Source organism: Doryrhamphus excisus, linkage group LG14 (assembly GCF_037039965.1).
Source record: "Doryrhamphus excisus strain RoL-2023G ecotype Guam linkage group LG14, RoL_Dexc_Guam_v1.1, whole genome shotgun sequence".
In the NCBI taxonomy this organism is placed as follows: Eukaryota; Metazoa; Chordata; class Actinopteri; order Syngnathiformes; family Syngnathidae; genus Doryrhamphus; species Doryrhamphus excisus.
Window position 1 is genome coordinate 17,813,310 of NC_136370.1, and position 26,221 is coordinate 17,839,530.

Consider the following 26,221-nt stretch of genomic DNA (forward strand, 5'->3'; position numbering starts at 1 on the left):
TTCTCAGGTCTTAAAAGGAAAATATATAAGAAGTCTTCATTGAGCGTTCCATTGGTAGTCCATTCATTGGTTCCTTCATGTTAGAATAATAATATTATAATCCAGAGTGGGAGCTCCATAACGTCATAGTCACACTGCAGGGTGGTTGGTTAAAATCCAGTAAAGGGTCTCAAGTGACATTCAAACCGCTTCCACACGTTAAAAGGTTCATTTGTTCAAATGTTTGATTGCTCCAGTGTTTCTTTTTTTTTTTCACAACATGAATGCTCCTTCAGAGGGGAAAACCTTCAAAGTTTTGGAAGTCATTACTTGACTTCAAAGTTAATTAATAGATATTTAGATTTTAAAAGTCCATAAATTAATATCCAGTAGATAAAATACCACTTGTATTTTTTTTTTTTTTTTTTTACCTGAAGCCATCACTTTGTGCTTTCTGCAAACAAAAAAACTTTTAAAGGAGGAAAAGGGGCAGCGGGAAGAAGCAGCAGATTCTTGCTAGAGATGAATCCAGATTTAAAAAAAAAAAACAAACAACCGAAGTCTCGAAGTTTTGTTTATCTGTGTCGGCTGGATAATCCGTTGCCGTTTGCGGTAGGCTCTTCTATGTCGTCGTCCTCAAAGCCGTGAAAGGTGGAGGCGTCGCTCTCGGAGGTGGTGGCAAAAAGCTCCTCTGCGCCTCCTTGATTCCCGTCCTCCTTGTCCTCTCCGCCGGCAGCTGGTTCACAAGACAAAAAGGCATAGGTTGAGTCCAAGAAGCAGCAGTATCGTCTGACGGGACAGCAAAGACGGGACACATCCTTAAATCTTAGACATTATGCTGCAATATGTCAATTCTTGGAATAGGAAGTTTCCAACGTCATTCCTCCGATAAGCAATGGATAAAAGGATCAACTGGTTGTTTCTCGAGGTATAGTGGGTGATGTAAAATTAGAAGTATTAATACTAATAATAATACATTTTATTTGTATAGCGCTTTTCAAAATACTCAAAGACACTTTACAGAAGAATGGAGTTGAATAAAAGCAAGTAAACAGAGTAAAAGATACATTAAAGTACAACATTCAGTTGTTAATACACAGTTAAAACAAGAGTAAAAGCGGGGCGGGGCACATTAGTAAGTATTAGTAATTAGTATTAGTAAGTATTAGTAAGGAAGACGCCTTACTTACCAACACCACTGTATAATAATTGCAAACTGCATTATACAATAAGGCAAAACGTGGAAAAAAAATTCCCGACCGCAGCGATACCAAGTTAGCAAGCGTGTGCCAATGTTGCTAACGTCATACAAAAAAAAAAAAAAAAATACAGATCTGTCATATTTAGTCCAATAAAGGCCAGATATTACTGGACATCCCTAAGAAAAATTCCAGCAATTTCTATTGCCGGAATTTTGCAGTCTCAATTCCATCCCGACCGTGGCGATACTGAGTTAGCAAGCGTGTGCCAATGTTGCTATCGTCAGGGAAAAAAAAAAATACAGATCTGTCATATTTAGGCTAATAACGGCCAGATATTACTGGACATCCTTAAGAAAAATTCCGGCAATCTCAATTCCATCCCGACCGTGGCGATACTAAGTTAGCAAGCGTGTGCCAATGTTGCTATTGTCAGACAAAAAAAACAAAAAACAAATATGTCATATTTAGGCCAATAAAGGCCAGATATTACTGGACATTCCTAAGAAAAATTCCGGCAATTTTGCAGTCTCAATTCCATCCTGACCGTGGCGATACTGAGTTAGCAAGCGTGTGCCAATGTTGCTATTGTCAAGACAAAAAAATAAATAAAATACAGATCTGTCATATTTAGGCCAATGAAGGCCAGATATTACTGGACATCCCTAAGAAAAATTCCGGCAATCTCTATTGCCGGAATTTTGCAATCTCAATTCCATCCCGACCGTGGCGATACTAAGTTAGCAAGCGTGTGCCAATGTTGCTATCATCAGACAAAAAAAAAAAACAGATCTGTCATATTTAAGCCAATAAAGGCCAGATATTACTGGACATCCCTAAGAAAAATTCCGGCAAATAGAGATTGCAGGAATTTTGTAGTCTCAATTCCATCCCGACCGTGGTGATACTGAGTTAGCAAGCATGTACCAATGTTGCTATCGTCAGACAAAAAAAATAAAAAATACAGATCTATCATATTTAGGCCAATAAAGGCCAGATATTACTGGACATCCCAAAGAAAAATTTCGACCGGAATTTTGCAATCTCAATTCCATCCCGACCGTGGCGATACTGAGTTAGCAAGAATGTGCCAATGTTGCTAACGTCATACAAAAAAAAAAAAAAAAAATACAGATCTGTCATATTTAGTCCAATAAAGGCCAGATATTACTGGACATCCCTAAGAAAAATTTTGGCCGGAATTTTGCAATCTCAATTCCATCCCGACCGTGGCGATACTGAGTTAGCAAGAATGTGCCAATGTTGCTATCGTCAAGACAAAAAAATAAATAAAATACAGATCTGTCATATTTAGGCCAATAAAGGCCAGATATTACTAGACATCCCTAAGAAAAATTCCAACTCACCTGTGCATTGGCAGGTTGTGCAGGGAGACCCGGATTTCTTATTGGAGTTATGACATTTCTCACAGTAGCTATTAGGAATCCTGGTCCCAACTGGAGCCTTTGGGCCTGGTAGGGGTGTGAAAACACTGAATTTAATGCAGGATTGTGCAAGGCATTATTTATTGGAGCTACACAATCCAACGTATCTCGGTGTTCAAACAGTGTGTAAACATTTCAAAACATTTTGTATTGTTTTGTGATTTGGTTACATAATAACAAAAATCTCAAAAATCTAATCTCGTGGACCCAATCTCTGGTGACACCGCTAGCGTCGGAGCTGGTGTTGTCATTAGCAGGAAATGCCAATAATATTGGTCTGGTTGTGACACCAGAGGTCACGCAAATGGGATGTCGATGTCACCAGGAAGTATTCACGTCCTCATTGGATCGGGAAAGAAATGGGAAACAACGGTCTTCTTCTTACGTTTGTGGCGGTCGGTAGGCTGCACAGCGGGAGACCTGGACGCTACGGAACTTCTCTCCCCGACTCGGTCTTCCTCTGCTAGGTGGGGATGAGTATAGTGGTAACTCAGACCGGGACGGCTTCTGTAACGCTTTGCGTAGACTGCAACACAGAGACAGTGACAGTTAATACTAATGTATAGTTTTATTTGTATGTATATAAACGTAAAAAAAAAAAAACACATTCCAGTTATGAAATACCCGAGGCTGAAGACTTGTTGTTATTCCTTTGTTTGTATCTGTCTGGAAAAGAATAGGCAGAACATCATCAGTGTAATGTCAAACAGCCTCATGCTACAACTTGTAAGAATACTGTAAGTATGTAAATAAGTCTGTCAGCAAGTCTGGGCGAGTCGGTCAGTACTTTTACTTTTTTTTAATTTTATTGTACCATTCAAATTGCTATGCAGAAAATAAAGGGGAAAATCACGGCAAAAAAATGGTGCAATATTTAGTGATTGTGCTCTTAAGCTACTTACTGTCACAGACGTATGGCTTATCATCATCTAGATCTGCCCTCCTGCGGCCTGAACCCCGACCCTGAGGAGAAATAAAATATAAAAAATAAAAAAAAATAAAATAAAATAAAAAAAAACTCTGTGTGGAGTTTGCATGTTTTCTGCCGGGTACTCCTGCTTCCTCTTACATTCCAAAAACATGCTAGGTTCATTGCCGACTCCAAATTGTCCATAGTTATAAATGAGAGTGTGAATGGTTGTTTGCCTCCCACCAAAAAAAAAAAAAGTCAGCTAGGATAGGCTCCAGCATACCCCCGGCATCGAAACATGGATAAACAGAACAGATTCAATTTGACTTATGGACATGGCAACCGAGTTTACTTACTCTTCCTTTGCCCCGGTGTCTCCTTTTGGGAGTGTCCACCTCAAAGTCGTCATCATCGTTGAAAGCATCTTCTGCTGCATCGGCTTCCAGAACCCTCTGGTGGAGGAATAAGGTACAACTTTACAAAATGTACAAAGAACAGATTTGTTGTTTTGTTAGAAAAAGATGGAGGGAAAATATTGTATTGTATTTGAGTGCTTATGTTATTTAGAGGGCTGCACGGCGGTCTAGTGGTTAGCGCGCAGACCTCACAGCTCGGAGACCAAAGTTCAATCCCACATTTTTGCACATTTTCCCCATGCATGGGTAGGTTTTCTTCGGTTTCCTCCCACATTCCAAAAACATGCTAGGTTAATTAGCGACTCCAAATTGTCCATAGGTATGAATGTGAGTGTGAATGGTTGTTTGTCTATATGTGCCCTGTGATTGGCTGGCCACCAGTCCAGGGTGTACCCCACGTCTCACCCGAAGACAGCCGGTGACGACCGTCGTGAGGATAAGCGGTAGAAAATGAATGAACATTATTCCAACAGTAAAATATGGTGGTGGTAGTGTGATGGTCTGGGACTGTTTTGCTGCATCAGGACCTGGAAGACTCACTGTGATAAATGGAACCATGAGTTATTGTTAATATGCAAATGTGGGCTACACTGTGGACGAGTGGTTAGTGCGCAGACCTCACAGCGAGGAGACCAGGGTTCAATTCCACCCTCAGCCATCTCTGTGTGGAGTTTGCATGTTCTCCCTGTGCATGTGTGGGTTTTCTCCGGGTACTCCGGTTTCCTCCCACATTCCAAAAACATGCTAGGTTAATTAGCGACTCTAATTGTCCATAGGTATGAACGTGAGTGTGAATGGTTGTTTGCTCTACAACTTAATACAAAGGGCCAAAAATGAGCATAATCGGTCCCCTTTAATGTTTAAATCAGTGGTCTCAAACTCGCAGCTCGCGGGACGCTAGTTTGAGGCCCCGATGCTAACAATGCTAACTTGCTAATTGGGTAAAATTATGAAGTTTCATTCATGTTCATTTTAAAGGTTAAATAACTGTTAATACTGTTGATTAGGGGCTGCACGGTGGTCGAGTGGTTAGCGCGCAGACCTCTCCGGGTACTCCGGTTTCCTCCCACATTCCAAAAAAAACATGCTAGGTTAATTAGCGACTCCAAATTGTCCATAGGTATGAATGTGAGTGTGAATGGTTGTTTGTCTATATGTGCCCTGTGATTGGCTGGCCACCAGTCCAGGGTGTACGCCGCCTCTCGCCTGAAGACAGCTGGGATAGGCTCCAGCACCCCCCTGTCACCCCCGTTAGGATAAGCGGTACAGAATGAATGAATGAATTGCACAGTGAGCGAGTGGTGAGTGCACAGGCCACACAGAGACACTGAGTTCGATTCCACCCTTGGCCATCTCTGTGTGGAGTTTGCATGTTCTCCCCGTGCATGTGTGGGTTTTCTCCGGGTACTCCGGTTTCCTCACACATTTCTTTTTATTTTAATTGGTTTTATTTGTTATACTTTTATTGCTTTGCTTCTTGTTTTTAATATTTTAATATCTATTTTTAGCATTTTATTTCTTAAATGATCTTTTAGTTTTGGATTAAATTCAATTTGTACCTTTTATTTATTGTATTTTATTTTTACTTTTTTATTTTACTAGTCTGTGCAGCACTTTGGAAACTCTTGTTCATAAAATTCATTCATTCATTTTCTACCGCTTTTTCCTCACGAGGGTCGCGGAGGATGCTGGAACCTATCCCAGCTGTCTATGTGCAAGACGCGGGGTACACCCTGGACTGGTGGCCAGCCAATCACAGGGCACATATAGACAAACAACCATTCACACTCACATTCCTACCTATGGACAATTTGGAGTCGCTAATTAACCTAGCATGTTTTTGGAATGTGGGAGGAAACCGGAGAATTTATATTTATAAAGTGGATCGGATCCTGACTGGACCCACCTGGATCTCCAACAAACTCTCCTCATCGTTCCTAGAGTTCCTCTTGTCTAGACCCTCGCCTCGTAGCAGAGCTTCCAGCGTTGTACCCTGGGTGGGCAACGCGTCTTTGGACATGAGGCCGTTGTCTGCACAAAAGAAAAATAATCAAACTATGGTTATTACACAGCGGTTGCGTGCACACAGTTTGACATTTAAAGTGTGTCGACTACGGGTGTTGTCATCCTGCAAAAAAAAAAAAAAAAGTACGAGTTCAATCTACAACGTGTTGGATGTTTATCTTCTCTTCTCGCGCTTCACTAAAAAAAGCAAGTAGCAATTTTCCCCAGCATCTGTTTGTTATTGTGCCTGGCTGGTTGTTTCCTCTGCAACAATATGTGTCACTGCCGCTGTTTTCGTTCAAGTAACTCAACAAAACACATTCTCAGTCAGAGAAGTAGAGGCTAGGGCAGGGGTGGGCATATATTTTGACTGGTGGGCCGCATTGAGTTAACAAAATTGTCCGGGGGGGCCAGAACATATATTTAACACACACACTTTTATCATTTTTCTTGAATTATTTGTCTAACTTATTTTTTAAATGTATATTTATTATTAGTATTATTTATGTATTTATTTATTATGTGTTTATTATATTTTATTTATTATGTGTTTATTATATTTTATTTATTATGTATTTATTGTATTTATTATTTATTATGTATTTATTATATTGTATTTATTATTTATTTATTATGTATTTATTTATTAATTTTTTATTTATTTTTTCAGGACACTTTAACCATCAGACCACATCAAACTATGTAATTAAACTTTACAGTTTTTGTTTTTGTTTTTTTTTTTACTAAGTAAGACATCCAACTTGCAGGTCTTGTCACTAGTTTGTATGTTAAAAGCCGGGGGGCCAGAACATATATTTAACACACACACTTTTATAATTTTTCTTGAATTATTTGTCTAACTTTATTATTTATTATTATTGTTTATTTATTATGTATTTATTATATTTTATTTATTATGTATTTATTATATTTTATTTATTATGTATTTATTTATTATGTATTTATTATATTTTATTTATTATTTATGTATTTATTTATTATGTATTTATTATATTTTATTTATTATTTATGTATTTATTTATTATGTATTTATTTATTATGTATTTATTTATTATGTATTTATTTATTATGTATTTATTTATTATGTATTTATTTATTATGTATTTATTATGTATTTATTTATTATGTATTTATTATATTTTATTTATTTATTTTTCAGGACACTTTAACTATCAGACCACATCAAACTATGTAATTAAATTTTACAGTTTTTTTTTTTGGTTTTTTTTTACTAAATAAGACATCCGACTTGCAAATCTTGTCGCTAGTTTGTATGTTAAAAGTTGAAATACTTAGAAAGCAACTGGCGGGCCGGATTCAAACGCTTGGTGGGCCGCGTGTGGCCCCCGGGCCGTAGTTTGCCCACCCCTGAACTATGTAATTAAATTTTACAGTATTTTTTTTTGTTTTTTTTTTACTAAATAAGACATCCGACTTGCAAATCTTGTCGCTAGTTTGTATGTTAAAAGTTGAAATACTTAGAAAGCAACTGGCGGGCCGGATTCAAACGCTTGGCGGGCCGCGTGTGGCCCCCGGGCCGTAGTTTGCCCACCCCTGGGCTAGGGTCAATAATGCTGCACTGCTTAGGTATTAGGCCGGTTCGAGGGAGGACCCCCCCCCCCCCCAGGAACAACATGAACACAAAAACAACTACACGTAGGAGGGAAGCGGGTGGAGAATAAATAAAAAAAAAGCCTCCACACCGAGATGGGACTTTATTAAAAGTGATTCCGATATGGAAGCTTTACGGATGTGCAAGATGAGGACACTTCTTCCCCCATCAAAGGCTTCTGCGGCAGAGGTGAGAGACAGACGCACAACGGCGGCAGCCCCTCAACCATTGTGTCTGACTTTCAACTCTCCGCGACGAGACGAGACGGTCCCACCCCCCCGCCCCCCTTCCCTCCCCTCCCCTTCGCTCGCTCTTCACCCATGGGAGCCGGTGGACTAAAAATAGAGCCGGCAGCAGCCTGCAGCACGGAGCTGATTGTGCATGCAGACCAAGGCGCTAGCTAGCTACACCATCGCCGAGGCAATACTAGCAACTTTGCTGGCTTCCTTGTGCTAAGCATCTCTGCTACAAAACGTGCTGAGCATCCGCAATGACAAGTTAAAATCAATGTGTGTGCGTACACGCCGACTCCGGTGGGCTCTCTCCGTGACAGAGCACATTGTTGTTGCTGGAGAGAGAGGGGGGGCACAGCATGGGGGGGGGGGGGGGTGACGGGGTCTCGGTGGAAAACAAAAGGCGACAATGAAATGTGTTTGGAGAAACAAAGGACTTGTTCAGATGCTCCGTAAACCAGCTTGTTCCGATTTCCAAAATATGTTTTTCCAACATGCAATGAAGAAATCATTTAAAGTTACTTATTGGGAGCAAGATTAAAATGTTACCAATAATCAATTAATGACACAATCAATGAAAATGATCATTTTGCAGGCCTTCATATACAGTAAACCTCAGATATATCGGATTCACTGGTTTTGTCCGATATAAGCGAAATCCGTTATATGCGTATACCGCAAAATGTCCGTTTTACGCATATATCGGATTTATATCCGGTATATGCGTAAATCGGATTTTATCCGTTATAAAAAGGCACTTCCTTGACTATGTTTCCAATGTACCTGGACGCGCAGGCAACGCTGCAAACGACGTCTTATAGCGACCTGTCACGATTCGGCGAATCGGAGCGCCATGATGCAGCCGTCCGATATATGCGAGGGAAATTTAATGGAAATGCATTGGAACGGGACTGGAGATTTTGTCCGAAATAGGCGAAATCCGTTATAAATTTTTTTTATTGGAAATGCATTACAGAAAAATTGGTTCCTTTTTATCTGTCCGTTGTGAGCGAATTTCCGATATATCCGAGGTTTACTGTATTACCATATGCACGCATGTCCGTTTTCCCTCATCTCTCGCCTCCAAACAGGCAGGAAAACTTTTGTTTCTGTAGGAAGAGGCGGGGCTGCTAGCATACACAGCACACATACACAGCAGCAAAGTGAGCCTCATAAAAAGCAAGGAAATGTTTAAAAAAAAAAAACGAGCCCCCTGTACGACAAAGTGAGCCCATCACAAACGAGCCACTATGCTGAATTTGTTGGAAAGTGGTGTTGACATAAAAAGCTAACAACAAACTTTCCCAGCTCAAACATATCAACCCAACCCAGTTTTTCCACTCTGGGAAAAAAAAAAAAAAACTACACACGGAGATGCAGAGCGTTCATCCTCACAGTCAACACTCATGGGAACGCCAACACAGTAAATACAAATGGAGTATTACATTACAGAAAGTGTAGTTTCCTCCATTCTATGAGAATTAATAAGCAGATATTTCAAATTTTGACAGATAAATTGCCTGTGAGAAAATACAGAACTTTCCAAAGTAAAACATGACATATTATAAAGGAAATCTTTCATTATGATATATTATTATACATTTCTATTATTACAGTCGTTTCTCGTTACATCGCGTTTCAACCATCGCTCCCTCACACTACAGTGGTTTTCCAAAAATTAATAAATGATTGCCGTTTTGTTGTTGACTATGGCCTATTATATGTAAAAAAAATATGGTAATGGTTTTATTTCATTTGAACATGCATCAGATTACAATTGAATGCATCCCATAATCAGTTCACAGTTCCACATGTCCAAAAGGAGTAGGAAGAAGCAAAGCTTATTAAATCCTACCCCTCCATCTGGTACTTTTACAATCACTAACTGTTACATTTGTTCACTTCCTGCTTTCCTAATATAATTTAAGTTTTTTATTTTTATTTTTGTATTAATTTTTTTTAATTATTGAATTTTTTTATGGTTTGACTTTTTTATTAAAAATTATTATTATTTTTATGGTTTGATTTCATTTGAACATGCATAAGATTACAATTGAATGCATCCCATAATCAGTTCACAGTTCCACATGTCCAAAAGGAGTAGGAAGAAGCAAAGCTTATTAAATCCTACCCCTCCATCTGGTACTTTTACAATCAGTAACTGTTACATTTGTTCACTTCCTGCTTTCCTAATATAATTTTTTTATTTTTATATTAATTTTTTTAATTATTTATTTTTTTATGGTTTGACTTTTATTAAAAAAATATTTTTTATATTTTTAAATTATTAAATTTTTTTAATGGTTTGATTTCATTTGAACATGCATCAGATTACAATTGAATGCATCCCATAATCAGTTCACAGTTCCACATGTCCAAAAGGAGTAGGAAGAAGCAAAGCTTATTAAATCCTACCCCTCCATCTGGTACTTTTACAATCACTAACTGTTACATTTGTTCACTTCCTGCTTTCCATAATACAGTGTAAGGTTTTTTTCCTTTTTCTTTTTTTTTTTTAAATTTTGTAATTTTTTGTCTCGTACCAAAGTACGAGGTGATATGACCATAAAATGACATTATGTATACCATAACAAATACAAGTTATATGTAGTATTCTGGCTACTAGACCAATGACAAAAACATTAATGAGACATGACAATACAGTACATGACCTTCATTGATGTTGTCCTCCCATTTCATGTGGAGCAAAATAATCACATCATACAATAATAAGGCTGCACATAAATTATCTACCATGTGTTGCAATACAGCCCAAACTGTGATACACGGAGTATTACTGCTCCATAGCCAATATGAAGGAATGGAAGTGAATTGAAATTCTATGTTAGGGGAGAATCCCAGTGGGTTTTTGCAAGCCTTGGACAACACAAACAAGTTACTTTAGCTAAGAAACTCTTAGCTAAAAACCACACACAGTAGCGTGTAATAGTAGTGATAAAAAAAAAGGATAAAAACGCATCTAAAGTATATATTGGGAGCATATCAGGGGTTGTCTCAAGAGGCTTCCGGAGAAGGTCTAACTTTATTCCATAACATTTATTATTAAATGCAAGCGGGCTCGCTCTCCGTGCTCTCAGCAGCAGTCAATCTAATTAGGTGTTCTACTTCTCACAAAACAAGTTCAACAGCCGGGTAAACATGGCCGCATTTTACCCTGCAGCAAAATGACTCCTAGGCAACCCCCTTTGGGCTGTGTGGAAAAACAGCGATATTGTTTTTGGTGACATGATTCCAAAGAATCATGGTGAAAAGGAAGGCAAGGAGGAGATGCGAGGGAATGCATGGACACGTGACGGAGAAAACAGGACGTGAGGGGAACAGGGCAGAAAACTTACCAAGCTGGAGACCGAAGATACCTAAACTGGGATCAGTGGTGGTGTGGAGTCGTCTCTTCTTTCTCCAGCAACGGGCCGGATACGTGTACATCTGCCCGGACGCCACCCCTGTCAACCATTGTACACAAGCAACAAATATACTGTAGTGTACCGTCTTTCAACTAGATCGCTTGTAATTTTTTATTTTTTTTAAATATGGCTCTCGGCAACGATAAATAGATGCATTTTATTCAAGAGGAGAAAGTGAGCAGTAAGAAAACAGGCTGAAGACAGCGGAATAAGCTAATGTCAGCATTTATAATAATCATAATAATAATAGCATTTGAATGCGACCTCCGTTTCCCCAATGTAAACGAATCAATAGCGAGTGTAGCCATGTTTTTTTTTTTTTATTTGGGCAAATATATGAAACATTACAGTGCATTTCTTACATCAATTTGTTCACTTCCTGCTTTCCTAATATAATTTAATTGTAATTTTTTTATTAATTTTTTTTCAATTGTTTTATTTCATTTGAACATTTATCAGATTACAATTGAATGCATCCCATAATCAGTTCACAGTTCCACATGTCCAAAAGGAGTAGGAAGAAGCAAAGCTTATTAAATCCTACCCCTCCATCTGGTACTTCTACAATCACTAACTGTTACATTTGTCCACTTCCTGCTTTCCTAATATAATTAGTTTATTTTATAATTTTTTAAATGTAATAAAAAATTTTATTTTTTTAATAATTTTTTATTTTCATTTTTTAAATTGTTTTATTTCATTTGAACATGCATCAGATTACAATTGAATGCATCACATAATCGGTTCACAGTTCCACATGTCCAAAAGGAGTAGGAAGAAGCAAAGCTTATTAAATCCTACCCCTCCGTCTGGTACTTTTACAATCAGTAACTGTTACATTTGTTCACTTCCTGCTTTCCTAATATAATTAGTTTATTTTATAATTTTTTAAATGTAATAAAAAAAAATTGTATTTTTGAAATTATTTTTTATTTTTTTTATTTTCATTTTTTTCAATTGTTTAATTTCATTTGAACATGCATCAGATTACAATTGAATGCATCCCATAATCAGTTCCCAGTTCCACATGTCCAAAAGGAGTAGGAAGAAGCAAAGCTTATTAAATCCTACCCCTCCATCTGGTACTTTTACAATCAGTTACATTTGTTCACTTCCTGCTTTCCTAATATAGTTTAAGTTTTTTTTTCTGTTTTTTTTATTTTTTTTTTGTCACGTACCAAAGTATGAGGTGATATGACCATACAATAACATAATGTAGTGATATATATATATATATATATATATATATATATATATATATAGCACATCATGACTGGTTCAAGTCTCTTCATCCTTGTATTTAGCAAACATCAACTGCTTGTATTGTTTCTTGAATTGGCTCATCGTTGTGCATTGTTTGAGGTCCTTACTCAATCCGGTATATATACGGTATATATACACGTGTGTGTGTGTGTGTGTGTGTGTGTGTGTGTAAGCCCACCTGGGCTGCGATGATGGCGTTCCATCCAGATGTAGCAGTTGTTCTGTGCCACGCCGGTCTGAGAGTCCAGGAACGGCAAACGCACACTGCGTTCAGCGCACAGGCGGGCATTGTAGCTGCGGCACTGCTCGATGGCCTCCTTATAGAACTGGTCGCCCAACCTGACAAAAAAAATGGTAGCACCAGAAGTTAGCTTATTAACTTATTTTCATATGAAACGACAGCATATTATAGTTAAACTACGGGTTCCTAATTGAGCGACACACGTGTTTCGGTATGAATGAGACTAAAACTCGCGTTTGCGATGCATAGTATTGCTCGTTTTCGGCTGCTATCGAGTCTCTCCTGTGACAAGCGAGCAGCTAAGACTCTCGGACTTAGTTCCACTTTCTTGAGCACCAGCGAGAGTTTGGCAGTCCCTCGGCGTTTCAGTGTTAATATTCAGAGTGGAACAGGGAAGGATATTTCACAGTCAAACCCTCAATCTCTGCCACATGCCTGCTATGGTAATTAGCCTACTTAATTAATCTCGGCCAGTGCTGCACACAAGGGCAGGTTCTAATTTAACTCTGTCAAAGATGGAGGAGGAAGGGGGGAGACGGGGACGTAGAGGCTCCTGAAAAAGGTATTATGTGCACGAGTTCTAGAATCCGTCGCATACCGGGGGAGGCCGACGGGGGCAACTCGAGGCCACCGGTTGTCCTAGTTACAAGATGGCATCTCTACATCTCCACCGCATAATCAGCTTCCTCCACGTGTTTTCAATTACAACATTAGGAAGACGGACATTTTGAAAAGGGAACTAATGAGCTGACGGCCGCTGAGTCGAGTCTGGAATCTTTAAGTAGACCCGGGGTGGAGGGAGCCTTCCTTTCCTGCTCTAACCCCCCCTCCTCCTCCTCCTCTCTCCACCTTCACCCCTTGCTCCTGATGAGACAACGTGCAGCAGATGAACGGTCTTTGTCAGAAATGCTCCCTGCACCAAGTCTTCTAGGCTCTGGCGTATGTGAGGCTGACAATTGAAGACCTGTAATAATAAAACCCAATTCATAAAAACAGGGTTTTATCATCATTTAACTATTGTTTATGTCCATCCTCCATATTTTAAAAAGGTAATATGACATCACGACACCCGGTGAATAATTGAATCTATGTCATCTATGCATTCATTCATTTTCTACCGCTGATCCTCACGAGGGTCACAAGGGGTGCTGGAGCCTATCCCAGTTGTCTTCGTGCAAAAGGCGGGGTACACCCTGGACTGGTTGCCGGCCAATCACAGGGCACATATATAGACAAACAACCATTCACACTCACATTCATACCTATGGACAATTTGGAGTCGCTAATTAACCTAGCATGTTTTTGGAATGTGGGAGGAAACCGGAGTACCCGGAGAGAAACCCCTTGCATGCCGAGTGTGGAATTGAACCCAGGTCTCCTAGCTGTGAGGTCTGCATGCTAACCACTCCTGTAGAAAATTTATTAATTCATTCATTCATTTTCTACCGCTTATCCTCACGTAGGTCGTGGGGGTGCTGGAGCCTATCCCAGCAGTCTTCAGGCGAGAGGCGCTGTACACCCTGGACTGGTGGCCGGCCAATCACAGGGCACATATAGACAAACAACCATTCACACTCACATTCATATCTATGGACAATTTGGAGTCGCTAATTAACCTAGCATGTTTTTGGAATGTGGGAGGAAACCGGAGTACCCGGAGAAAACCCACGCATGCCAAGTGTGGCCGAGGGTGGAATTGAACCCAGGTCCCCTAGCTGTGAGGTCTGCATGCTAACCACTCCTGTAGAAAATTTATTAATTCATTCATTTTCTACCGCTTATCCTCACGAAGGTCGTGGGGGTGCTGGAGCCTATCCCAGTTGTCTTCGGGTGAGAGGCGGGGTACACCCTGGACTGGTGGCCGGCCAATCACAGGGCACATATAGACAAACAACCATTCACACTCACATTCATATCTATGGACAATTTGGAGTCGCTAATTAACCTAGCATGTTTTTGGAATGTGGGAGGAAACCGGAGTACCCGGAGAAAACCCACGCAAAACTCCACACAAAAATGACAGAGGGTGGAATTGAACTCGGGTCTCAAAGCTGTGAGGCCTGCGTGCTATCCACTTCAACACCGTGCAACTGAATGTAGGATTACTTTTTTTTCCAAACATTAGGAGCTGATTAGTTTTTTCCTCTTATTTTTTTTGTTAAAAAAAAAACACGCATGCACGGGGAGAACATGCAAACTCCACACAGGGATGGACGAGGGTGGAATTGAACCCCGGTCTCCTAGCTGTGAGGTCTGCACGCTAACCACTAGACATAGTCATCTATGCAAACAATATATAAAACACCTACAAGATATCATATCATATCCTCCTAGCTGTGCCCTTCACTGCCACTCCTCGATATCAGCACAAATCATTGATGGAACGCGGCATGACATATTGCCTTACTTGAACGCAGACCAGCAGTAAACAGTCCCTGAAGTAGTCTCAGCTTAGAAGGCACACTCGAAAAAGGGCACGGCACACGGAAGCGGCACTCCTGAGACCACTCAAGTTGAACATCGGATGCTAATAGGGCTCAGAGAGTGTGTTTCGGGGACACAGCCAGGGGTGGGGGTTGGGGGGGGGGTGGATTGGTTTTGAGAGAATAAATGCGGTTTGTGTTCCGCTGAAAAAAATTTGAGTCAAAATTATAGCAATTATAGCCCACAACCACAGCTTCAAAAAAAAAAAATCCTTGGGAAAGCCCTGCATTGTGTTTTATGACGAGCTTAATATTTAATTAATTTATGCAACAAAATTATTTAATAACTTAAAAAATAACTGAAAAAAAATTGAGTCAAAATTATAACAACAAAAACGCACTGCCCTAGCATGCAGCCCACTATCACAGCTTCAAAAAAAAAAATCCTTGGGGAAGCCATGCATTGTGTTTTATGACAAGCTTAATATTTAATTAATTTATACAACAAAATTATTTAATAACTTAAAAAATAACTGAAAAAAAAATTGAGTCAAAATTATCATAACAAAAACGCACTGCCCTAGCATGCAGCCCACTACCACAGCTTCAAAAAAAAAATCCTTGGGGAAGCCCTGCATTGTGTTTTATGACAAGCTTAATATTTAATTAATTTATACAACAAAATTATTTAATAACTTAAAAAATAACCGAAAAAAAATTGAGTAAAAATGATCAGAACAACAAAAACGCACTGCCCTAGCATGCAGCCCACTACCACAGCTTAAAAAAAAAAATCCTTGGGGAAGCCCTGCATTGTGTTTTATGACAAGCTTAATATTTAATTAATTTGTACAACAAAATTATTTAATAACTTAAAAAATAATTGAGTCAAAATGATCATAACAACAAAAACGCACTGCCCTAGCATGCAGCCCACTACCACAGCTTCAAAAAAAAAAAAAAATCCTTGGGGAAGCCCTGCATTGTGTTTTATGGGAAGTTTAATATTTAATGATTGCTAATATTAGCAGCTATTAGCTCACTATAGCTAGCTAACAACATACACAACCAATGCGTGCATTTGTGTGGAGTTACGTACGGCGTGGAGTGACAAGAAGGCCGGTTTAGAACGTTCAAAAAGTTTTCAAGTGGCATTTTTTTAAATATAAATAAAAATTTTATATAAAAGTCAAAACAAAATAGTTAACATTGCTTTCCTTACTGACAGTTGTAAAGATTTTTTTTTTTTTGTATTTATAATATGCTTTGTCATCATGCATGTCAGTGCGTCTTCCCAAAGCATCAACATGCAGAGCGGAGGACGATTTTGAAGCAATTTTGCCTCCAAAATGAAGTGATTTTGTGACAACCTGATTGCTTTTTGTCACACTTCCACGACTCCCAGAGCGCCAAAAACTAGAGTAAGTCATAATTTGGTGTTTTTAAGTGAGTCTTTGAGCTGCTACACATGCCTTGTAAGATACAATTATCGGGTTCATAAGAAGACGGAACAAAAGCTAATCTTGTGGCTAGCGTTTTTTTTTTTCCCACTACCATCATGTTCCTTTCAACGGTCTGCTGCTTGTCAACATGGTTGAGTCCGTAATGCGACATTTTGCATTACTAGTTTACAGCAGTTTGACAACACAAAGTCTTCAACTAACCTTCGCGAGTTTGCAAGGTACGCCGCTCATTCAACAGGAAGCAGCAGCGGCGGCAAACACAGAAGTACACAAAAGAGAAGAAGAGCAGGAATAAACCGGAGCACAACTCACCGCAACACGGTGCCAAAGAACAGAAGGACTGACTCACCGAGTACAACCACGTTACCACCACCACCACCACAGTACACCTCGTTTCACTTTGATACAATACACAGTTTCCCACCACGGTAAAAAGCTGAGCACCGTTATACCTTTGAGCAACCTTTTATTGACTTATCTACTACTGCAGTGCAGATGCAAGCACGGGTACGATGCCTAGAGACGACCCCTATGGAGTTAAAATCATTCCAAAAACTCACATAGCAAAAACCATACTAGGATTGGCCGATATGGATCCGTGTATCACAATATTTTTGGCATGCATTACGATATGACAATATAATAAAACAGAGCTCGACTAATTAATAACGATTAATACTGTAATAGTGTTGGTATTAAAAAATTTATTGTATGTCTCTTTTTTTATCTAAAATAAAGTTGTTATTGGTTAACCTGATTTTTTTTTTTACTGTTTTGAGTGGATTTACACAGTATGGGTCAAAATGACCCACAACATAATCAATGTAATTTTTTTTTCAACATAATACAAGGGTTAAGATTAATTTTAAAAAGTATAATGACAGAAAATTATGACTTGACACACAACATTTTTATTTAACCGCTTTTAACAATGCAGGTGCGTTTTGAGGTACGTCCTGCAAAAATGACACTAAACTATACGTATTATTGTCAACATTTTCTATGTATTAAATGGCTTGTTTTCTACTACATTGGGAACATTTTATCACAGGAAATTCATATTGTCTGTCAAACATTTGCAGCATTTCCTCAAAATAGGCTGAGGTACGTCCCACAAAAATGACACTAAACTATATTATCGTCAACATTTTCTATGTATTAAATGGCTTGTTTTCTCGGGTTGTTATCTACTACATTGGGAACATTTTATCACAGGAATTTCATATTGTCTGTCAAACATTTGCAGCATTTCCTCAAAATAGGCTGAGGTACGTCCCACAAAATGACACAAAACTATATTATTGTCAACATTTTCTATGTATTAAATGGCTTGTTTTCCACTACATTGGGAACATTTTATCACAGAAAATTCATATTGTCTGTCAAACATTTGCAGCATTTCCTCAAAATAGGCTGAGGTACGTCCCACAAAATGACACAAAACTATATTATTGTCAACATTTTCTATGTATTAAATGGCTTGTTTTCCACTACATTGGGAACATTTTATCACAGAAAATTCATATTGTCTGTCAAACATTTGCAGCATTTCCTCAAAATAGGCCAAGGTACGTCCCACAAAATGACACTAAACTATATTATTGTCAACATTTTCTATGTATTAAATGGCTTGTTTTCTACTACATTGGGAACATTTTATCACAGGAAATTCATATTGTCTGTCAAACATTTGCAGCATTTCCTCAAAATAGGCCAAGGTACGTCCCACAAAATGACACTAAACTATATTATTGTCAACATTTTCTATGTATTAAATGGCTTGTTTTCTACTACATTGGGAACATTTTATCACAGGAAATTCATATTATCTGTCAAACATTTGCAGCATTTCCTCAAAATAGGCTGAGGTACGTCCCACAAAATGACACAAAACTATATTATTGTCAACATTTTCTATGTATTAAATGGCTTGTTTTCCACTACATTGGGAACATTTTATCACAGAAAATTCATATTGTCTGTCAAACATTTGCAGCATTTCCTCAAAATAGGCCAAGGTACGTCCCACAAAATGACACTAAACTATATTATTGTCAACATTTTCTATGTATTAAATGGCTTGTTTTCTACTACATTGGGAACATTTTATCACAGGAAATTCATATTATCTGTCAAACATTTGCAGCATTTCCTCAAAATAGGCTGAGGTACGTCCCACAAAATGACACAAAACTATATTATTGTCAACATTTTCTATGTATTAAATGGCTTGTTTTCCACTACATTGGGAACATTCTATCACAGAAAACTCATATTGTCTGTCAAACATTTGCAGCATTTCCTCAAAATAGGCTGAGGTACGTCCCACAAAAATGACACTAAACTATATTATCGTCAACATTTTCTATGTATTAAATGTCTTGTTTTCTCGGGTTGTTATCTACTACATTGGGAACATTTTATCACAGGAATTTCATATTGTCTGTCAAACATTTGCAGCATTTCCTCAAAATAGGCTGAGGTACGTCCCACAAAAATGACACTAAACTATATTATCGTCAACATTTTCTATGTATTAAATGGCTTGTTTTCTCGGGTTGTTATCTACTACATTGGGAACATTTTATCACAGGAAATTCATATTGTCTGTCAAACATTTGCAGCATTTCCTCAAAATAGGCTGAGGTACGTCCCACAAAATGACACTAAACTATATTATTGTCAACATTTTCTATGTATTAAATGGCTTGTTTTCTCAAGTTGTTATCTACTACATTGGGAACATTTTATCACAGGAAATTCATATTGTCTGTCAAACATTTGCAGCGTTTCCTCAAAATAGGCTGAGGTACGTCCCACAAAAATGACACTAAACTATATTATCGTCAACATTTTCTATGTATTAAATGTCTTGTTTTCTCGGGTTGTTATCTACTACATTGGGAACATTTTATCACAGGAATTTCATATTGTCTGTCAAACATTTGCAGCATTTCCTCAAAATAGGCTGAGGTACGTCCCACAAAAATGACACTAAACTATATTATCGTCAACATTTTCTATGTATTAAATGGCTTGTTTTCTCGGGTTGTTATCTACTACATTGGGAACATTTTATCACAGGAAATTCATATTGTCTGTCAAACATTTGCAGCATTTCCTCAAAATAGGCTGAGGTACGTCCCACAAAATGACACTAAACTATATTATTGTCAACATTTTCTATGTATTAAATGGCTTGTTTTCTCAAGTTGTTATCTACTACATTGGGAACATTTTATCACAGGAAATTCATATTGTCTGTCAAACATTTGCAGCGTTTCCTCAAAATAGGCTGAGGTACGTCCCACAAAAATGACACTAAACTATATTATCGTCAACATTTTCTATGTATTAAATGGCTTGTTTTCTTAGGTTGTTATCTACTACATTGGGAACATTTTATCACAGGAAATTCATATTGTCTGTCAAACATTTGCAGCATTTCCTCAAAATAGGCTGAGGTACGTCCCACAAAATGACACTAAACTATATTATCGTCAACATTTTCTATGTATTAAATGGCTTGTTTTCTCAAGTTGTTATCTACTACATTGGGAACATTTTATCACAGGAAATTCATCTTATCTGTCAAACATTTGCAGCATTTCCTCAAAATAGGCTGAGGTACGTTCCACAAAAATGACACTAAACTATATTATTGTCAACATTTTCTATGTATTAAATGGCTTGTTTTCTCGGGTTGTTATCTACTACATTGGGAACATTTTATCACTGGAAATTCATATTGTCTGTCAAACATTTGCAGCATTTCCTCAAAATAGGCTGAGGTACGTCCCACAAAAATGACACTAAACTATATTATTGTCAACATTTTCTATGTATTAAATGTCTTGTTTTCTCAGGTTGTTATATACTACATTGGGAACATTTTATCACAGGAAATTCATATTGTCTGTCAAACATTTGCAGCATTTCCTCAAAATAGGCTGAGGTACGTCCCACAAAAATGACACTAAACTATATTATCGTCAACATTTTCTATGTATTAAATGGCTTGTTTTCTCAGGTTGTTATCTACTACATTGGGAACATTTTATCACAGGAAATTCATATTGTCTGTCAAACATTTGCAGCATTTCCTCAAAATAGGCTGAGGTACGTTCCACAAAATGACACTAAACTATATTATCGTCAACATTTTCTATGTATTAAATGGCTTGTTTTCTCAGGTTGTTATCTACTACATTGGGAACATTTTATCACAGGAAATTCATATTGTCTGTCAAACATTTGCAGCATTTCCTCAAAAAATAGGGGTGTCAATGTTAATTAGTTAGTTCCAGCTCATTTTTTTTTGTCTTATCTACCTGTATTTAATCTATTTACCTCAGGGCTGTCCAGCCATCTTTAGATTTTTAGATATTGTTAATATAATATGACTTGATAAACTTTTTTTATTTAACCGAGTCACAATGTATGTATGTATGTATGTATTTAATCTATGTATTAAATGGCTTGTTATCTACTACATTGGGTAATATAAGTGTATAGGGTTGTTATTGTATGTCTAGAGGGCTCTAATGATATTTAAAATGATAGGCCAGAGGTTTTACATGTGGTTTTCTGGGCTTTAACTAGTATCAGGTGTTTGATTCATTAATAAGAAATGCTACTTTGCGTAAATTCAATTATCACGGTCAGATCTAGAACAAATTCGTTAATACCGATGGCCCGGGGCAAGTTACAACAAAATTCGGGCAAGTAAATCCAATCAGTGATATTCCCGTCCGGCAAGTGTACTTTGGCATTCCATACTGCGAAGAGTTTTTTTTTTTTTTTTTAAGCGGTTCTTACGGACTGCGTAATTCCGGTGGTAATTTGCAAACCGATCCTCGCAAATCTTGAAATGGACCAATCAGAATCGTTTATTTAGACCGCGGTCCACAGTCCGTGTTTTACCCACGCCCGTTCTTATTTGAGAACAGTGGAATGTTTTATCAGAGCTTTTATTGTAGAAAATCGGAACCAAAGCACTGAAAAAGTTTGGATATTTTTCTGTTTTTAATAAATGCGTTGTTGTTTTTTTGGAAAACCTGATGCGGCCCAGCCTTGCCCAGACCCTGGCTCCAGTGGCCCCCAGGTAAATTGAGTTTGAGACCCCTGGTCTAGGGGAAGGATACAAAAGCTAGCTCGGAGATTTCAGCTGTCAGGTTCCACTCTGAGGAACATGGTGAGGAAATAGAAGAGTACAGGCACAGTTCTAGTTGAGGCCCGGAGTGACAGGCCAGTCAGTTTAAGACGCTAGTTACATAGCCATGTTTACATGCACACTCGAAAAATATTTGAAATATTAATGTTTATTAATTGATCTCACAGCTAGGAGACCCGGGTTCAATTCCACCCTCGGCCATCTCTGTGTGGAGTTTGCATGTTCTCCCCCGTGCATGCGTGGGTTTTCTCCGGTTTCCTCCCACATTCCAAAAACATGCTAGGTTAATTGGCGACTCCAAATTGTCCATAGGTATGACTGTGAGTGTGAATGGTTGTTTGTCTATAGGTGCCCTGTGATTGGCTGGCCGCCAGTCCAGGGTGTATCCCACCTCTCGCCCGAAGACAGCTGGGATAGGCTCCAGCACCCGAGCGACCCTCGTGAGGATAAGCGGTAGAAAATGAATGAACGACTGCAACAATGTTTTAACAAGGATGCAAAAACACTACAGCTGAATGGCACTCTGACGAAGAGGCAGGCCAGAAGAACCGTGAAACGCTATGAAAATCAACATTTAGCATAATGAAAATTGGGTCAGTGGATTTTTTGTTGTTTTTTGAAATTGGGAAGGTCAGGGCAAGCACAGAGTAAATGGGGTAAAGAGTTCCAGAGGGTGGGGGCAGCGATGGAGAAGGCTCTGTCACCCCAGGTTCTGCGTGGGTTTTCTCCGGGTACTCCGGTTTCCTCCCACATTCCAAAAACATGCTAGGTTAATTAGCGACTCCAAATTGTCCATAGGTATGAATGTGAGTGTGAATGGTTGTTTGTCTATATGTGCCCTGTGATTGGCTGGCAACCAGCCAATCAGCCAAGGGTGTACCCTTGCAACCCTAACCCTCGTGAGGATAAGCGGTAGAAAATGAATGAACGACTGCAACAATATGTCTTAACAAGGATGCAAAAACACTACAGCTGAGTGCCGCTCATTTAGCATAATGAAAATTGGGTCAGTGGGTTTTTAGTTGTTGTTTGAAACTGGGAAGGTCGGGGCAAGCACTTTCCTGACGTGACAGTTACTGTAGCTGGAAGACGTAGCCAGCCCACGAAAAATGTGTAGAAGAAGCTTTATGAGCTACTTTATTAATTTAATATTCAAAGCTTGAATTTAATGAGATTCCAGAGATTATCATCCTCCTCATGGGCGTGCGCCACCCAACCGACACCATCTCTCCAGCACAGATTTAAACCAGCAGTTCCACTTCCCTGAAGTGAATCTTCCTAATACAATAAAAAGGTCAACCTGGTCCACGGGAGCAACAACCAATTGAAAATTTATTATAATCTGAATCCAGAAACCCAAGACAAGAGGTTTATAATCGCAGATTAACACAGTTCAGTATATGCAGTTTATAGTAAGAAGTCTCTCCAAAAAACATCACACCAATTCATATTCAGGACATGGAGTTTTCACGTAAAAATATGACCCAATTTTCATTATGCTAAATGTTGATTTTCATAGCGTTTCACGGTTCTTCAGGGCTGTAGCGTTTTTGCATCCTTGTTAAAATGTATCCTTGCAGTCGTTCATTTTCTACCACTTATTCTTACAAGGGTTTGGGGGGTGCTGGAGCCTATCCCAGCTGTCTTCGGGCGAGAGGCGGGGTACACCCTGGACTGGTCGCCAGCCAATCAAAGGGCACATATAGACAAACAACCATTCACACTCACATTCATACCTATGGACAATTTGGAGTCGCTAATTAACCTAGCATGTTTTTGGAATGTGGGAGGAAACCGGAGCAAATACGCGGCCCGCGGGCCAAATGTGGCCCGCAGGACACGAGTTTGAGGCCCCCGCGCAAGTTTGATATGGATGCTGTATGGTATCATGTACCCAGAAAAAATTATTACGTTTGATTAATGTTCATGTTAAAGGTTAAATAACTGTTAATAGTTATCCTCCCTATCCGTGTGGAAGTGGTAAGTTTTTGGCTATTTAAGTTTAAAGGAAATAACTTGAAGGCTACCGTTTAGGTCGCTAGCTCTCTAGTTTGCGAGTTAGCATGTGTCTCAAGACCCTGCAGTTGCGCAATATGTTGTAAATAAAAAGAGTATAAATGTGACTATAGTCGTGTTTTGTCATGTCTACAGGGCTCTAATAATGCTTTGTTCATTTTAATCTGAAAAAAATAATTTGTCTACCCACCAACTATATGTGGTTTGTTAAGTTTTTATTATTTGCTGTTTCATTATTATTATATTTATTTATTACTGATTGATTGATTTTCTTTTTCTTGATTTGTTTATTTATTTTTCATCTTATTTTTGTGTCGAAAAATAAAAATTAAGATATTTGAGAACAAGAAGAATTTTTTATCAGAGCTTTTCTTGTAGAAAATCGGAACCAAAGCAAAGTTTATTCATTTTTCTGTTTTTAATAAATGCGTTTTTTTTTGTTGTTTTTTTTTTGGAAAACCTGATGCGGCCCAGTCTCACCCAGACCCTAGCTCCAGTGGCCCCCAGGTAAATTTGAGTTTGAGACCCCTGGTTTAGATTCTGTTCCACAGATGGCGCTAATGCACACGAAAGCTGCTTGCCAACCGCCAATAAACAACAGAAGAAGAAAAACACCACGAAGAAGAAGAACGCGCCCTGACAAATTTCTGTTTGAGCGGGTACAAGATACCTCAAATCGGATTGGTTAAAGGGATATTCCACCCCTGTTCAATTATTTCCGTTTTTTAGCAAATAAACCAAATGCAATTGGAATATTTGGGTCCATGTGTACTATTGACATAATATTTGCAAATGATGATCAATAAATGTTAATGTTAAAAGTGATATTGGATAATTCTAATATATTTTTCTCAAGGTACGCTAGTGTGCTGCGGCACAGTGGTTGAAAATCACCGATCTATTAGTATTACTGTATTACTGCTCTTAACATCAAGTGGTACAAAACAGAGCCGAGTGCACAGTTACTAATGACTGCTAAGGCTACTGAACTGATTTTTTCCACTTAACGGGGGGGGGGGGTTGTCATGCAAATAATAAAAATATGATCTACATGCTAAATCACCTACATATATTACAGGGCGAGTTATCGGAGTTAGCATGTTTTGGAATGTGTGAAGCACCATATAAGAAATGCATCCCAATATGTTGTGCGATGCATACATTCAACCCAAATCAAGCAAACCTAAAAAAAAAAAAAAAGAGTGGAAAAGCGCCAGATAAATCTGCAGCGGTGATAATACCGAGTGGGAAAAGGTGTGGTGACGTCCACGGTGCTCCAGGCTATGGAAAACGGGAAGCATCAAAACAAGGGATAGCCCTTTGGATGGAAGGAGCAGATGGTTCTGCTCTCCTGCTTGCGCCCAACACTTCCTCTCTGTTGGAGCATCTCTCTCTTGACAGATGGGCCCGGGGATCCTGGACCAAGCTAATCTCTAGCACTCACTCCTCCACTTAAAGGCGCAGCGGAGATGCAGTGTTATAATAACGGAGCGACAGCGAAGGCATCATTAGTTTTAGAAGTAAACAACCTGCTTTATAAAAAAAAAAAAGGTGGTATGTTTAGCAGTGACACAATAGAACGTGAACAAAGGAGAAATGGTGGAAAGAAGGTGGAGTGTTAACAATATATATTGCACATAAATTAAGTCTATTTTAGGGTTAATGTCGGTTTAGTGTCATTGCTGTCACTTTAGTGCATTTGGCCTGTAAGCATGCCAATACAAAATGCCTCCTCCTACTCCTCCTACTCCTCCTCCTCCTCCTCCCTTGCCTCGCCGGCTTCTGACCACGTCTGCGCTCCGTGGAGCCAAAGTTGACATGTCGACAAATCGCAAACTAGAAAGCACTTTGGGAACGTCTCTACATATTCCACCACATCGTTTGACAAACCACTGATATAAAATTATATCTCAATAATTCCTCGGAACATTGTCGACAGTTGTTTTTTTTTTTTTTTTTTTTTTTTCTAAACAAAATTTATAGCCAAGCAAAGGCGGACATTCTCCGGCGTTTTGAGGGGGCAACGCCGAGCTAATAGCTGTCAGGCGAACGCATTGAAACGCTAAAACCTTGAAATCGTATCAAAATAAAACAACTATACCCAGGCTACTTTGCCATGCAAAAGAAGTACACCAACATGAAATTAAGACAGCTCTAGCGACACCCAACACACACAACCGGGGCTCGCATACACGACAGACCAGTTGTACCGTGCGAGTTAGCAATAAAGTAATTAATTAGAAATAGCCCAAAAAAACGTCTAAATTACTTACGCTTTTAGTGGATTCTGAATGACAGCCGCCATTTTGCCACAATGTAATGCAATATCGGCGTCTTGCAGTTCTGAAGGAAACCTTTTGGAAACCGACCAATGAGAGCTCGGGAGGAATTCATCCAC

General features: G+C 38.7%; 1 protein-coding gene across 1 annotated transcript; it reads right to left on the reverse strand.

Annotated features, from left to right (window-relative positions):
• Positions 1–238: 238 nt before the first annotated feature.
• Positions 239–26,190, reverse strand: LOC131140316 (zinc finger protein DPF3-like). The gene is made up of 10 exons (XM_058090600.2): positions 26,097–26,190; positions 12,686–12,846; positions 11,176–11,283; positions 5,856–5,980; positions 3,890–3,985; positions 3,526–3,586; positions 3,248–3,289; positions 3,009–3,149; positions 2,546–2,650; positions 239–715 (listed from the first exon to the last, which is right to left on the reverse strand). The coding sequence occupies exons 1-10, from the start codon at positions 26,126–26,128 to the stop codon at positions 555–557; spliced, it is 1,032 nt and encodes a 343-aa protein (XP_057946583.1). The 5' UTR covers positions 26,129–26,190; the 3' UTR covers positions 239–554.
• Positions 26,191–26,221: the final 31 nt, after the last annotated feature.